The 17172-nt window shown below is 38.6% G+C and overlaps 1 protein-coding gene across 12 annotated transcripts in view; it reads right to left on the bottom strand.

Moving 5' to 3' along the window:
- Positions 1–17172, bottom strand: part of POU2F1 (POU class 2 homeobox 1) — a 173401-nt gene that overhangs the window by 28263 nt on the left and 127966 nt on the right. For all 12 annotated transcript variants that reach the window (XM_025877836.2, XM_073899954.1, XM_073899959.1 and 9 more), the window contains 6 exons: positions 16022–16210; positions 14226–14352; positions 13047–13141; positions 6882–7055; positions 1785–1926; positions 694–839 (listed from right to left, as the gene is read on the bottom strand). In XM_025877836.2, the coding sequence (XP_025733621.1) occupies positions 694–839; positions 1785–1926; positions 6882–7055; positions 13047–13141; positions 14226–14352; positions 16022–16210 (873 nt within the window). The remainder of the gene's footprint in view (positions 1–693; positions 840–1784; positions 1927–6881; positions 7056–13046; positions 13142–14225; positions 14353–16021; positions 16211–17172) is intronic.

Raw genomic sequence — 17172 nt, 5'->3', positions numbered from 1 at the left:
CCATGCACATGCTTTCCCTAGGACAGTGAGGTAGGCAACAAGCCGATGGGGCAGGAATAGCAGGTGAAGGAACTTCAGCATAAGAAATCAAGTAACTTGTCCAACCACACAGTTAATAAAAGTGGTAGAATGGATAAAGATTCCTGATTCCATGTTCCTTCCACTGTGCTCAAGTCTTTTCTAAATTAGAGAAGTCAAAATTTTACTGGAAGCTCTGACTGTGATCTTCCCGGGGCAATAACAAACAAGAGGCCAAACAGCTGTTAGACCTCCAAAGCCTGTAGTGTTCTAGTCGCAAACGACTATTCTAGGCACACAGACACTAGAATTTAGTCAAACCAAACTATTTGTGTGTCGCCAGATCTACCTCCTGGTTTTTCCTCCCTGGATGCCCTTGCTTGTGCATTTCCTCTGCTTCCAGTGTTTTCCTCCCACTTCTCCCGGCCTGTTCCCATGTCCCCCAGGGCAGGCGCTGCTTGTCACACTGGGGCTCACATGGATGTGAGCGTGGACTCTCCTGAACCCTGCAATACTCTGGGTCTGTTTCTGAGGTTCAGTAACTGGCTTTGTCTACTGTTCTCCACTATGTTATAAGCATCTGTAAGGACTGAGGCTGGCAAGTCCATCTTTTATCACCTACAGCACCTAATATTACACAATCACATGTACATGAAAAATAAAAACTTGACTAACCTCCAAGAAACTCTTCTCTAAGGCCACACGGATGTTGGTCTCTATGCTGGTGCGTTTCTTCCTCCTACGGTTCAAGCCTTCCATTCCCAGCCCTGGAGAATTCAGGGCACTTGGGCTGGAGAGACCTGAATCAGATGAGAGGTTCTCTGTAAGAAGGAAGAAAACACAGAAATCAAGTTAGTGGAGCACGATTCATGCATATGATATATATATTAACGACAACAAAACTGACCAAAATATGTTAAGTTAAAAGCAAGCATGGAAGGATTTTCATAACCTACATTAAAACAGCATTTTTTTACACTACCACATATCTTTTTAAATTCTTTAAAGTTTAAACAAGGTTCAGTCATTTAATAGTCTAATGACCCTGGTCACGTCATAGACATCTCTGCGTTTCTTTGCATTCTATGTAAAATGAGATGTTCTCACCTGTGGAACTCAGTAAGATTACAGATGCTGAGGCCTCATCCAGAGCTATGGAAGCAGACTGTCCAAGGGTGGGTATGAGAGGTTTGTCTTTTCCAAAGACCTGACTTTTGTTCCCATCTACAATGAGAACCACAGTCTAGGAGATCTCTGTGGTTCCTTACAGCTCTCACAGCCTATGATTCTGTGATTCAAAATCCAAATTTTCCAAAAGGATATCTCAGTACAAAAGACCTAAGTTAAAACTAGCAGCTAAACTTTTTATGTATGAAATATGTGGTCATTTTTAATAACAAAAGCAGAAATATGATCAATAAGTTTATGATAATTCATCAAGGAAGAACCTATAAATTTGTTTTTTAAGTATATCTAAATACACAGGACTTCTTATTCTCTTCCTTCAACTATCCCTAACCCTGGCTCAAATACAAGAAATATTCCAAGGCTAAAAATTATTGCTCATTGTGTACACTGTCATTACTAGATTTGGGTGAATTACTCTCTAATTTATGGAGTCATAATTTATATTGATCCTCCCAACATTAGTGAGTTTCAATGCTCTGAAGGACCAATAATGCAATAGGAAACATAACCCCAAGTGTAAACAACGTTCCGGTAAAACTCCACTGGACAGTGAGGAAGTGTCTTACGTATCCACTCACCTGCATCATTTAGCCACTTCTCCAAAAGTGGCTTTAGCTTGCACATGTTCTTAAAGCTGAGGTTCAAGGCTTCAAAGCGAGAGATGGTAGTTTGGCTGAAGTCATTTCCATATAGTTTACCCATAGCGAGCCCAACATCGCCCTGCACAGTAATACAGAGCAGGAGGGGGAGAGGAAGAGAGAAGAGATTTGTCTCACTAATGTCCAAAGTCTTCACTCTAGGGTGCTGCTCCATAACTGTTCTAAAGACTCAACATTCATTCCATTTATTGGGTCCCACAAAACATCCAGCCTTAAGCTGAGCACAGCATTCAGTGAGGACTGTTAGTTAGGCCTTGATTATGACAAAATTCTTAACTCCCATGTTCTCTCCATTTTGAGTCTCTTCTTGCTACCTCATGTAACAATCATCAAATATTTCTAAGTTTCAAAAGATAGTGCTGATATCCCAACAAGCCCCTTAACTGATGCAACCACAATGATTTAAATAATCCTTAAAAGCAGTTACCTGTATCACCTACAGGGTTAATAGATGTTAAATGTTTAGATAACTTCAGGTAGGTATTTCTGAACCAGCCAAACTTCCTATAAATCACTTTAAAATTTAGAAATAATGCCTCACTCTCCCCGCACCCTCCTCCTGCCCCCCATAAAGTATTTCTGGAAGCAGTGAAAAAAATCAATTTCCACCCTTCGTTTGGATTTCAAAGTTGGTTACAAAAACAGGTATCCTAAAAGACTACTTTTGTAACCATTATAGAGATAGAAATTCACAGTAGAGAGGTTTGACCCACTTAGTTAAACCTTCATGGGCACTGGAAACTTGGTAACCCTATAGCAATAGAACAATGATCCCCTGAATATATTACAAAAGATGTCTTTCTTTATAAGCCTACAACCTTTGAAATGTATACAGTGCTTTTCTTCCAGCTGAATCTCTCTTGTTAAAGCTGAAAAAAGCCCCATCTTAATAGTTATTTTATACAGGTAATAGAAACTCATGGAGTTTAAATGATTCATGCTCTCCCTTCAATTAGCTTAGTGGCAGGACAGAAAGGCAACATTTCTAGTCCCAAGAACTACACAGCCAATGCGACTACGCGACAGCCACCTCCAACAAGTGCAGCAACACTCACTTTGAAGTGGGATTACCCCAGTCCTTTGACTCTCTCCGACCCCACACCCACCTTTAGATGGGGACTACATTTATTAGCGCCTGCGTTAGGTGGTAGTTAAGGAAAGGAAAACACTTTTTTTTTTTTTTTTAAGACACAGCACAGCAGGCGGGGCGGCAGAGGGAGAGGGAGGCGCAGGTTCCCTGCTGGGCAGAGAGCCTGACGCAGAGATGCAGAGATGAAGATGTGATGTGGGGCTCGATCCCAGGCCCCCGGGATCACGACCTGAGCCCAAGGCAGACGCTTAACCGACTGAGCCACCCGGGCGCCCCAGGAAAAAACATCCTTAAGAAACTTCCATTTTCTTACTGGTGCGCAACTTCTGATAAAAAGTTTAAAGTTTAACAGAGGTATAGGTTTAAATGTTCAAACTATATGATAAAATGAGGTACAGAGAATATCAGAACTTCAATTGATGTGGCTATTTAAACTTAAATTAATTCAAATCAAATAAATTAAAAACTCCGTTCCTTATTAACACCACTAGCCGTCCTTCAAGTGCTCAGGAGCCACACATGGGTAGCGGCCACTGTACTGCACACACAGATGCAGAACATTCGCACTGTCACAGAAAGTGTCACTGACAGCTTTGAATACACAATCTCTAAGAAGAACAGGAATAGACGGCTTACTGATTTCCCTCCAATTACAGTAAAACTGAAAGAACCAGGATAGTGTGAACGGTGCATAAATACTACACGTTATATTTATATACAAATAAATCTGTAGATACAGGTTTATCTATATCGACATCTCTATACATTTGTTAAATCTTACTTCATTCAATCAAAAAATATTCACTAAGTGCAGGCACTAAACATGCTTTGTTTGTCACTTATATTCATGTCTTGGCCACTTTGTCTGGATTATAGCTTTAGAAAGCTGGGCCAACTAAACCTTGCAATTCTTTGAGTATAAGACCTGCTGTAATAGATGAAAATAAATGTCTTCTTACATCGTATCTGCATAATTTGCTAAGAATTTCTCAAAAACTTCTGTAATATCTAGGAAAAGTTAACAATATTGGTAAGTACACAAAAATAACACATCAAAAATCACAGCATTATGAAAATAAACAATGCCTTAAATGGTGGCTAGACATAAAGCCATGCCATCAACTCACTACAACTATGACAGATCCATGTGAGATTTATAATACAATTTTACTTCATATCTAAAAAATTGTTTTTTAAGATTTATTTATTTATTTGAGAGAGAGCAAGTGAGGCGGGGGGAGGGGGAGTGGAGCAGACGGAGAGAGAATCCTAAGCAGACTCCACACTTGAGTGCAGAGCCCGACACAGGGCCTGATCTCATGACCCTGAGATCATGACCTGAGCCAAAACCAAGAGTTGGGCACTTACCCCACTGTGCCACCCAGGCGCCCCTAAATTATTTAAATGAATAAAAAGCAACAGGCCCCTCAGTTAATATACTAATTCTCATTAATTTGATATATGCTCAGTTTAGTGCTCTTGTTACTACCATGTTAGGTTCTTCCTCACGAAAGTAACTGTTTTAAGCAGTGGCCTCATACATTATCTGAACTATATAGAATATTTCTGGTATGTTTTTCTTTGATAAGATTTTATTTACTTATTTGAGAGAGGGAGAGAGAGGGAGAGAGCAGGAGGAAGGGCAGAGGTAGAGACACAAGCAGACTCCCCACCAAGTGGGAAGCCTGACGCAGGGCTCAATCCCGGACCCTGAGACCATGACCTGAGCTGAAATCAGACACTGAACTGACTGAGCCACCCAGGAGCCCCTGATATTTTTTAAAAGAGCAAAAGGAAAAAAGGAACAAAGACTGGAATTAGGAAATAATGAATGTACCACATGTGATAAAAGTGTTATACTATGGTATGCCTCCCAATTATGTAGTGACAATCTGTAGCAATCTTTTAACCAATTAAGTAATCAGGAAATTACAGTTTAGGGGGTTCCTGGGTGGTTCAGTCGTTAAGCGTCTGCCTTCGGCTCAGGTCATGATCCCAGGGTCCTGGAATCGAGCCCCTTGTCAGGCTCCCTGCTCTGAGGGGAGCCTGCTTCTCCTTCTGCCCCTCCCCTCCCTTTATGCTCTCTCTCGCTTTCTCTCAAATAAATGAAATCTAAAAAAAAAAAAAAAGAGAGAGAGAGAGAAAAATACTGTTTAAAACATCTACTAACATGTACATTTACTCAGAGAACAGGGATTTTTGTTTGTTTAAACAACTTCAATGTCTATCTTCCCCTGTGTGTGTATATAAATAAACAGGATACAAAGCAACCTTTGGAAAACTACAACAGGGGTAGGTGACTTAAAAACAAAGGTTGATTTTCCCGTCCTCCACCAGTAATATGTGCTTTAATCCACACAGTTAAATTTTGCAAAATGTTGCCACTGGTATGTCAAAGTCATTCTGAAAAATAAGGAAGAGTCATGCCAAATAATAGGGTAAAACCACAAGGCACTAGACCATAAGGAAGCTCCTTTACATAAAAGAGAAAGTGAGAGAAGGAGAAACAACACTAGCAGTATGTTGAGTCAAATGCCACAGAAAGGCTAAACACTATTTGGGTAGAAGTTAAAGATTTTTAAAAGCCTTAATATCCCTGGCATTTCACTGAGGCAACAGTCTCCTAGGGAACCTCAGAGTATGCTGTGCTAATAGCCTGAAAGCCGAAGAGCTGCTTACTAACCAGCCTTACACTTACTCAAGCTTAACTTACCCTATCATTCCAGTTGTAACTTTAGCTTTCTTTTTCAAAAACAAGCCAGATCGTTGAGATGTTTCAAAGTACTGAACTCTTTATGAACTGTAATTTGTTTCTTCACAACTGAAACTCCTCATAAAGATAACTGCATTTTCTCTAAAATTTTACCTACTTAAAAAATCACTTCATGTTCCTAATATGTAATTAGTTTCTTTGAGCAAAAATAAGTTACCAGAGAAATATAAGGAATTAAAGTCTGTTCTTAAGAACACAGAGAAAAGAGGGATATCATCCCTGGTTTTTGATCTACCACAGTAGTGCATTACTTTACTTTCAACTGAAAGTAATTTGGATAGTGTTTAAGTAGCGGCTTAATCTTCAAACAGTAATTATATTCTAAGAAAACATCAGGCTTTTCCTGATTCCATAAAAACACCCAATCCAATCTATACTTCCATAACTACTTCTCATCTAATGATCTCATATCATTTTACATAAATGTTACTCAGTTTAATTCTTTTCCTGCTTTAAAAGTATTATTTGTGACAGGTTACTCAAAGAGTTATCAGTGGTAGTGCTTGGAACAAGAACGCTATATACCCAGATGCCTGTTTAAACCATTAAACTTATTCCACATTAAAAGCCCTCTGCTAGGTGACATTAAAAAAATTAATTTGAATTTTGATTAATTTGGGCTTTTCAGCCTATTTGTTTAATTACTTTCAGTTTGGGCTTATTTTGTGTGTGTGTGTGTGTGTGTGTGTGTCCACTGGCCCCCATCTCTCTCCCAAAAATCTGTTTTTAAACAAGTCTTTCAAACTTTTCCCCCTGCAATCTTTACTCTTTGAATCTTACAGACAGAGCACTAAGGCCTAGAACCAGATGTTCTACAAATAAAACCCTCACTATAGTTACAGTATCCCCAAAGATAATCTTTTAAACTCTCACTTTTATTGGTCTAATTATGATTTCAAAGGCCTGTGTTCTGAGAGAAATCTTAAAGATTTTAACCTAACATTAAATCATAAACTTATAATTGAATATATGATTAACAGTCTAAATTTATAAATGCAGAAAATGGCTAAGAACAAGTTGCAGTCTAAAACTAAGTGACAACAAGGCCAAGGAGCCTTCTGCACCTCAGAAGCTTCTCTGGACACGTAAAGCACAGATCTGGACCCAGTCAAGGAGATACATCTAAGTTAAGATACATCTAAGTTCATCCTACCTGAGTGAATCCAAGTTTGATTCGTCTTTGTTTGAAGGTCTTGGCAAACTGCTCAAGCTCCTCAAGGTCACTGGGCTCCTCCAAGCTGGGAGTGTCAATTCGCTTTGGTGTTGACTGGCTCTGTGGAAGTGTCTGAATTGGGGTTGCTGCTATTGTGCGTGTTGGGGTTGCTGGCTGTTACGAGGAACAGAAGGAGAAGAGAACAAGCATGCAAAATGATACATTGGGACGTATCCCACGTGAGCAGCTTAAAGAAGTGGCTATATTCATCAAGAATTATGAAGACCATGTAACATTGTGAAAGATACAACATGATGCTCAGTGAGAAAAGCAGAGTGTGAAATTGTGTGGACTATAATTACGGTTAAGGTTAAAAACATGTAAGTCCATGAAAAAACTTAAATACTCAAAAATGAAACCATTATATCTGGGTTTTCAAATATATATATGCATAAGATACATTTGTTCAGAGCATACATAATGAATTAGACTTTATTTTAAAGAATCTATTTCACAAATATGCCACTTAATCTGTAAGTTTCAAAACAGCAGGGACCATATCTATCTTGTTTATGTGTTTGCACTATATCTCCAACTTATGACACAGTATTATAAAAATAGTAAGATTAAAATGATTTTAAGGGGAAAGTAAATCACCTACAGTTTAAGTAACTTAATAGCTTTTTTGTGTATTTCTTTCCATAGACCTACATTTCTTTCTTTTATCCTGTTTTTAATTTGTTGCACTAGGTTTATTTAATCTCTAAATGTTTCTCTCACAAGTTATAAGTAATTTTCAAATCTTCAGTAACAAGTCATGCATCTCACCGATCAGAGTAACTTTTATGATACGATTAAGACACTGGAAGGGGCCACAGGGCACAAAATCAAAACAGCAAACTTTGTTTTTACTCAGGTATGATTGACATAAAAAAAAGCTGCATATATTTAATGTATACCTCTTGATGAATCTGAAGATAAGTATACATTCATGAATATATACTGTCACCGTACACAATGCCCTAAACTTATTCACTGCCCCTAAAAGGTTCTTCCCTCCCTTGGATCTACATTCTTAACTTTAACTGTAATTATAGTATATATAATTTTATGCTCTGCTTCATAATTATCATTTTCAAAGGCTGACTGAGGCGATATTATCATAATTAATTTAACAATTTCTTCATTGCTAGACATTTTTTTTCATTTATGTTTTCACTAAGACAGTTAACACCATAATGAAATATCTTGTACATATGGTTCTTTTTCCCACCTTTGTAATTAGTTCTTTGAACTACATTCAGAAGTGATTTTCTATAACTGGATAAAGGGTACACCATAAATACACATCATGTTGGTTCTCACTATAAAATGCTAGTTTCTTCCACGTGATTATGTTAGCAGTTTTTAAAAATGTTTTGCTAATTAAAGGAGTGTGTGGAACTTCATTCACTATTGCCTTAATTTGAATTTCTCTTATTACTCAAAGTAAAATTTTTCCCATGTGTCAATAATTACCTGTATTTCTTTAACAGTAGATTTATATCCATAGCCAATATATCTATTAATGGTGTCCTTATTCTCATCCTTACTGAGCTCACCAGATGTTACAGATTAAGGCTTTATCTTTGGTATCAGTACAAACAGATTTCCCAATCTGTTTTTTCCTTTTATTCTTCAGTGTATACAGGTTTTAAATTGTCATTTGGGTGAACTATTTTTTTCTTTCTAACATCTTATTGCTTCAAATCTGAGAAAGCTTTCACTTATTTCTAACTCAGATAAAATTCCTTTTAATAGTCTGCTAGCTTCCTCTATATATTTTTAAATATTTATCTAAATCTATCTGAAGTTTATTTAGGGACATGAAGTAGTATAATCTTTTAAAGAAAATTTTAAATTTCCTTATTACACAAACACAAGGCTACTCTGTTTTGCTCACAAGCCGAGTGGAATCTGCCCTTGTGAGTATTTGTTAGTGGAAGGTGCTACACCGCCCACCCCCCCACCCTACCCCCACCGCCACCTGCAACATCATTGCTGAGTTGACCCTTCCTGTGAAGTAGCCCAGGTGAGAGCTTACAGGCCAGGGTTACAGATGGAGTCTGTGGCTGTGAGTTTTCTTGTAATTTAAATGCTTCATATACCCCAAACTTCGACCTGGAGAGTAATATGCTCTTTCCAACTGAACCAACCGGTCCAGAAAACTACACAATAGACATGACACAGGCCTACAACTGGAGTAAGCTCCTCTCTATCATCCTGTTTCAATGAAGACAACCAAGTTCATCTCTATTAAATGTTGTTGACACTGAGTAATGTTCAACCTGACCATTTTAGAGGAGCCCAAACCAGCGCCAACCATGTTAGAATCCTGTGCAGCTGTACGCTTCCCAGTGAAACTGGTTGATAGGGAGAGGTGAATCTCAACTATCACACTGTTACTTCATCTCCAGGCTTGAAGTAACCCCGCTCTCAAATAATAAAGGACTAAAAATAGCTTGGGTACCTTTCGGTGGGGTGGTTACAGATAAGTTACCCCAACTCCAGAAACCTCAGGCTGGACTGGGCCAGATCTAGAAATGGTAGAGTAGAATTCAGTGAGCAGGAGTCAGGATGAAGCTACACAGCCCTGCCACTGTGTGCACAGCGTGGAGGCCAGGAAGGAATTGCTGGTACAGGCTTTTTTCAAAACTCCAACCTGATTTTTATATGCAGCACAGTCACAATTAAATGCAAATTTAAGTGTACAGTTTGATGTTTTGACAACTGTATATAGTCATAGAACTGCTGCGACAATTAAGATACAGAACATTTCTATCCCCAGACAAGTTCCTTTGTGCTCTTTGCCACCAATCTCTACCCTTAGCCCCCAGCCCCCGGCAAGCACTGATAGGATTTCTGTCCCTATAGTTTTGTCTTCTAAAACACCATCCACACTGAATCATACAGTATGCTGTCATTTATGTTTGGCTTTTTTTTTTTTTTTAAAGATTTTTATTTATTTATGAAGAGAGAAAGAGAATGGTAGAGAGAGAGCATGAGAGGGAAGGTCAGAGGGAGAAGCCCCAGACTCCCTGCTGAGCAGGGAGCCCGATGCGGGACTCGATCCTGGGACTCCAGGATCATGACCTGAGCCGAAGGCAGTCGCTTAACCAACTGAGCCACCCAGGCACCCCTATGTTTGGCTTCTTTCACTTAACATAATGCTTCCAAAATTTATACATGTTGGTGAATGTTTCAGAAGTATATTTCTTTCTATTGCTGAGTAGTATTCCATCATATGGACATGCCAAAAATTATGTTACCTATTCACTAGCTGTTGGACATTTAGGTTATTTTCAGTTTGGGGTGATGATGAATAAAACTGCTTTGAACATTTATATACAGGTCTCTGTGTGGACATATGCTTTCATTTCTAGGAGCAGAAGTGCTGGGTGATAAGGTACATGCATATTTAACTTTATAAGGAACTGCCAAACTATTTTCCAAGGTGTTTGCACCAACCTGCAACCCCACTAACAATACATAAAAGAACCCAGTTGCTTTACACTTGGTATTGTCATAGTCTTTTTAATTTTGCCCATTCTAGTGGGTGCGTAGTGATATTTCATTTGCAGTTCCCAGATAACTAATGATTTTGAGCATCTTTTTATATGGTTACTGGGCATTTGCATACCTTCTTCTTTGGTGAAGTATTTTCAAATATTTTGCACATATCCCCTTTTTAAATATTATTGAGTTGTGTGAATTTATTATAAATTCTGAAAACAAGTCTTATCAGATATAAATTTGAATATTTTTTCCAGTCTGTGCCTTTTCTTTATATTCTTTTAATAAAAAATTTTTAATTTTTATAAAATTATATTTTTATAAAATTATATTTTTATAAAATTATAAAATTATTTATAATTTTTATAAAATTAATTTTTTCTTTTATGATTAGTGCTTTTTGTGTCCTATTTAAAAAAAAAAAGGATTTATTTATTTTAGAGAGAGAACACACAAGTGAGAGCCAGAGGAGGGGCAGAGGAAGAGGGAAAAGGAAAGAAGCAGACTCCCTGCTGAGCGCGAAGCCCAAACTGGGGCTTGACCCACCACCCTGAGATCATGACCTGAGCTGAAATCAAGAGTCAGACGCTCAACCGACTGAGCCACCCAGACACCCCTTTTTGTGTCCTATTTAAGAAATCATTACCTTGGGGCGCTTGGGTGGCTCAGCTGGTCAAGCATCTACCTTCCCCTTGGGTCATGATCCCAGGGTCTTAGGATCGAGCCGGGCAACGGGCTCCCTGCTCAGTGGGCAGTCTGCTTCTCCCTTTCCCCCTGCCCCTCCTCCTGCTCATGTTCTCTCTCTCTCTCTCTCTCTCTCTCTCTCTCTTAAATAAATAAATAAATAAATAAATAAATAAATAAAATCTTAAAAAAAAAGAGAGAGAGAGAAATCATTTTCTTTCCAGGGACACAAAGATTTTTCCCTAAGTTTTCTTCTAGAAGGTTAGGTCCATAACCCATTTCAAATTAATCCCTGTAAATTGTGTAAAATAAAATCAAGGTTCTTTTTTTGGGGGGGGCGTCTATGGATAACCAAAGGCTTTCCTTTTCTCACTGAAATCCTTTGGCATTTTTGTGGAAAATCAGTTGGCCATAGACATGTAGGTCTACTTACCCTTCTGTTTCATTTCTATCCACGTGCCATTATCATGCTATCTTCATTACTATAGCTTTACAACAATTCTTGACATGAGGTAGTCTTTCAACTTTTTTACTTTTCAAAATTGTTTGATTACTCTATGTCCTCTACAATTCCACATGTTAGAAATCGCATGCAAATTTCTATTTAAAAAAGCCTGTTGGATACTGACTGGAATTGTGTTGAATCCATAGATCAATTTGGAAAAGAATTCACATTTTAACAACATAAGTCTTCTGATTCATGAACATATTATACCTCTCCATTTGTTTAGGTCTTCTTTAACTTTACTCAGCAATATTTTCTAGTTTTCAATGTGTAAGTCTTACAAATGTTTTGTTAAATTTATCTGTAAATATTTTTCCTCTTAATTTCAACTTCCAAGCAATCCTTCTTAATACTGATTACAAGAATCTAATCCTACATTCTTGCTAAACTCACTTATTAATTCCAGCAGCTTTCTGTAGATTCTTTGGGATTTTCTACATAGACAATCATGTCCTCTACCAATTAAGATAGGTTTACATCTTCCTTTCTAATCTACATGTCCTTTATTTCTTTTTCTTGTGTTATTGCACTGCTAGGACCTAGAGTACAAGCCAGATAAGTGGTAACAGTGGACATCCTTGCCTTACTTCTGATCTTAATGGGAAAGTATGACGTAGGCCTTTTTTTTTTTTTTTTTGGTAGATGCTTTAGTAAGGTTTGAAAACTATTCCTAGTTTGCAAGAGTTTTTATCATAAACAGATGTTGAATTTTGTCAAATCTGGCAATGTGTTAATGATAACTTCCAAGATTATAGACAAAGAAAATCTGAAATGGAAGGGGGATTCAGGACCAGTCAGTTCAATCACCTAATTTACAGAAGAAGAAATGAAGGTCCACAGAGGTGAAATGACATGCTCAAAGTCACAGCTGGTTACAAAACAAACTAGATCTAATGCTTAAATCTCAAGATGCCTACACATATGCATTTTTTTATAGTTTAACTCTAGTAGAAATGAGCTAAAGCAACATCTTAGAGGTGAGAGGAAAGAAAACACAAGGATCAGAACTTCTTTGCAATTTCTGAGAAAGCGAAAGGACAATGATGTGTTTTAATTGAGGCACTAGGTTTCTAATGCAAGTGGTAATCTCTACTGCCAACTACGGGGAGGGGTCAGGGAAGAGGAGAGTATGGTCAAACAGCCAGAACTCATTACTCATTTGTCACTAACAAAGTTATTCTTTATAAACATATAAAAAAATAGGAACTCCCTGAAGATTTTCAAAGACTACATCAATTTGGTAGCAACGCTTTATCAAGCTGGTAAGACCTGTTTTGAATCTTTGATCACTTTGTGAAAACTATCTGGATTATTTTTATTAGGGTATTATGGGGTTTTGCTGTGTTTTTATAATTTAACAAAGTCCAAGAATCCCTCAAAACATCAAGGCAAGAGAAAGCAACCCTCAATGGGAGAAAACTGACCTGGGAGGTGAGGGTGATGCTTGGCTGCGACTGTAGGAGGTTGGCTTGGCTTTGCTGAGGTAGTTGCGTTAAAAGATTTTGCGCTTGCAGGAGACCTGTAAAACAAAAACGTGTCATGTCAGAAACACTAAAGATTACTTTGAACATATGGCAAAATAGAGAATAAGAAAGTGAAGTGAAATTTTCCAACTGATCTCTTGATAGTTTTATCAGTCTTAAAACTCTTAATGTTATTTGCCTAAAATTCAATCTTGTTAAATACAAACTGGGCAGAAGACATGGAACATTAAACTAAAACTGATGTATGTATTTGATACTGCGTCTGACAATCTCTCTGATCAGCCAATCCTTTTAGTAAGGAATGGATGAAAATGAAGAAGTACTCTATACAGAAGCAGCTTGAAACTCTAAAAAGAGCTCACCTTCTTAACCCAGAATCCATTAGAAACTGTCCAGTAGGTGTTGGACCAGAGAATTGTCTGGTTCATGAAAGGAGCAGGCTATCTATTAAGTGGAATAGGTATTTACATAATGAAAGATTTTAGAATGCACCATCAAGCAGAAGAAGGCTAAAGGACAGAAATAATGAGGAATTGGTAGAGATGCACTAGTGTTTCTTGGGATGAAGCCTTGATACCCTGAATCGCTCTACACTGACTCCATTAACCAATCTTACAAACATGATTGAACTTAACTGTCTGATACAGAAGTGACATAATATTTACCACTAAAAGGCCTTGAACTTTTTTTATAACTCAAAAATCTGCGACTTCTAATATAACATCCTATCCCTTCTCAAACTTTAAGAATAAACAAATGATTGTTAGAAGCATATGCTTTTAATGCCCAGCCCACCTTTTTAAATACATTCTCAAGAAAAATTATCAAAATACTAGAAGTAATTTATGTTGAAGGATTTCATTTAGATTGTTGGCCAAACTCTTGGTTCCCCCCTAGTGACTAAACAGATGAAAGGCAGTAAAGGACGACTTCAACATGTGGTATGTGTGACCAAAAAATGTAGTTTTCTTAACATGATACTGAGTTTGAAGTTAAGAATAAATGTAGTAAAAACACTGTGCTGACGGACAGTTCTAGGGCCAGAACGACAACAGTGGATGTAGGAGCCCCCACAGGATAGCCCCATGTACGGTGGGCAGGTGCGGGGGAGGCACTCACCCTGCTGGCCCTGGGGCGTCTGGGAGATGATGAATTGCGCTGGTTGCAGGTTGGTGGTCGGATGCACCAACACAAACTGCTGCAGGTTGAGATTCTGCTGCTGAAGCTGCTGCAGCTGCTGCAGATCCTAAAAACCAGAATTAAACCACAGATTAGAGATCCTGAAATCAAAACTCCCTCAATCATACGGTTCCCAGATGATGAACTGTGGCATCCAAATAAAAAAGAGTCAATATTTTAGTCTTCCATTCTTTGGAACAGGGTGTGCCTGGGTATGTTCCCAAAGAAGAAACAAAGAAGAAACCCGGAGCGGCCATAAGGACTGACAATTTCTGTGGGTAGCTACTGCGTCATGACTTAGGCCAAACCTGATTTCCAATAGTTGTTTCAAATTTCCTCAGAACAAATGGTTACAGCTGAGTGTTGTAACATGTAAAGACCAATATGGGTTTTAAAAATCAAACGAGAAAAGAATATGTTGAGTTTTTAAATATTCAATTGATTTTTCTCTTAAGTAAAAATTGAGAGCGCTGTTTGAATTTGCATCAATAAATTAAAATATCTATAACGATTCATTAAATTTAGCACCAGTCTAACTCAACTGAGAAATCAGTGTAAAAATAGATATCCACATAAAAATCCGAGTCATAGCATACTAAACTTGCTTATCTTGGCTTAGCGTTTCATAATTTTCAGTGTGTTTCCATGGCACATTATCTTATGAGAATAATATCAACATAGGGTTCTCAAATCTTACACACTAAAAACATTGTATTTGGTGATGAAGAAAGTGGCCAAAATTAAACATTATCTTGATAAAGCTTGCATATAATGGTCATAAAAATTAGTCTGACATCTTTTTTTTTTTAAGATTTTATTTATTTATTTGACAGAGAGAGACACAGCAAGAGAGGGAACACAAGCAGGGGGAGCGAGAGGGGAGAAGCAGGCTTCCGGTGGAGCAGGGAGCCCGATGTGGGGCTCGATCCCAGGATCTTGGGATCATGACCTGAGCCGAAGGCAGATGCTTAACAAACTGAGCCACCCAGGCACCCCAGTCTGACATCTATTCTTTATTCATATAGTTAACTGGCTCTTTTTCAATGTCTAGTCAAACTCTAGCTACGATGTAAATTGACTTCTGCGCTTCTGAGTCTTCTCTAGGGGGACAGAGATCATCGTCTAGCACTAGACTCGTAAGAATTCTTTGTATGACATACTGATAGGACTACTGGTACTTTTTTCCTCTCCTTGAGATAAAGGATTTCATTTACCTTTCTTCCTTGGTAGTATTGTCTATGCCTCTTAAATAACTTTTTATCATCTGTGGATACTTTGCCCTAAAATGTGAACACTGAAACCAAACAACATTCTAATGCAGTTCTGCACGGAGTTAATCACTCTGTAGCAGAGATGACGTGCCACCTCTCTCACACGAGTGGCAACATTCACTGCAGAGCACATGAAAGAACCCATGCCCGCCACAATTAGCTAATTAAAATAAATACAGTAATCCCCTGCTTCAGAAATATGCCAACTAATTATTCAAGAATTGTCACTTAATATAAAGTCAGTTATTCAAATAATCAGTTATGTGTTTATAATATCAACTCAAATAAGCAAACAAATGTATTATTTCTAGTGCAGTGGTAAGGAAGGCTACCACATACTTCCCCGATCTAGAGCTTCTCAGGTCTTTAAGGGCCCACACTAACAATCAGGAAGTAAATTTTATACTAAAGGAAACCTGCCGTTTTCTGCCTCCCCTTCGTGCCCAAGCCCCAGGAGAGACTCACCTGTGCGATCTGTATGGGCTGAGACAGGGGGATCTGCGTCATGGGCGTGGCGGCGGAGGCTGAGATGGTGGCCCCAGCAGCACTGTGCTGTTGGCTGGCGGAATGCTGCTGCACGGCTGCAGCCAGCAGCTGGGCCTGGGCCTGGGCCTGCTGGAGCAGCAACTGCTGCTGGGCTGGCGTCAAAGTAAGCTGAACAAAAGTACAACAAACAATTGGGAAGATGTGAAGGAGAAGGGCCCCTAATACAAGCCAAGCAGTATAAGACCTTAGCTGCCCAACTTCATGTGGGTAGCATGAGACTAGAACGTTCATCAGCAATCAAGCTGCCATTACTAGCAGAACGGTTACATTAAAATGGTGGTCCTCACTCTGGACTTCATCATTCAAGCTTGTCCAGGGCCCCAGGGTTCAGGCAAAAAAGTAATTAACTAGTAAGCAGGAAAAAAAAGGAAATCAGTGCTGACAGGATATGAAAAGAAATTTACACCCAACAGAACAGCAAGTGATTAGTCAGATGAATGAGGAACAAGGACGCTGGATCTGACCACGGAAAGAACTGATAAGGCCCAGCTGCTTCCCATTAGCATGAATCTCTGCCATATTCCATCATTTCCATTATGTCCGAAGATATGACTAAAGAATATGAGCTCCATTTGTTTCTTTTCCAAGGCTCCCTACAGCCCCTCCCTAACCCAGTCTTTTCTGTTATTGAAAGCACTGGGTCTCTGCAACTTTACGTCCCCTTTCCAACACATTATCTCAGTGAAACAGGTGGTGATAGCCACTCTCTTTACATGCACATGAATCCTAATGCCCAGGTTTCAGAGAAGCTCCAGCCACATGAACCTGGAATCCCAAATGGCTCTTACTATTGTAGACACTTATCACCCAAAACAAACCCAAAGAGTAAAACAGGAGATGTATTTAGAGCAGATTTAAACTTGCTTTCATAACGCAACTTATTTCAAACACGAAGTAGTAAGTGTGTTTTGCCTACCTTTTGGTGGCATGATCTGATCAGACAAGAAGGAATCCTAGACTCTCTCTCCCTCTTTTGTTAAGCTTCTCTTTTTTTGGTAATCTCTATACCCCACATGGGGCTTGAACTCACTACCCTGAGATCAAGATTCACATGCTCTTCCAACTGAGCC

The sequence above is a fragment of the Callorhinus ursinus genome, unplaced genomic scaffold, assembly GCF_003265705.2.
Source record: "Callorhinus ursinus isolate GAN/ISIS: 27379988/994484 unplaced genomic scaffold, GSC_fseal_2.0 scaffold13, whole genome shotgun sequence".
NCBI lineage: Eukaryota > Metazoa > Chordata > Mammalia > Carnivora > Otariidae > Callorhinus > Callorhinus ursinus.
Note: the sequence above shows the minus strand (reverse complement) of the source record. Positions and strands in the feature narration are given on the sequence as shown.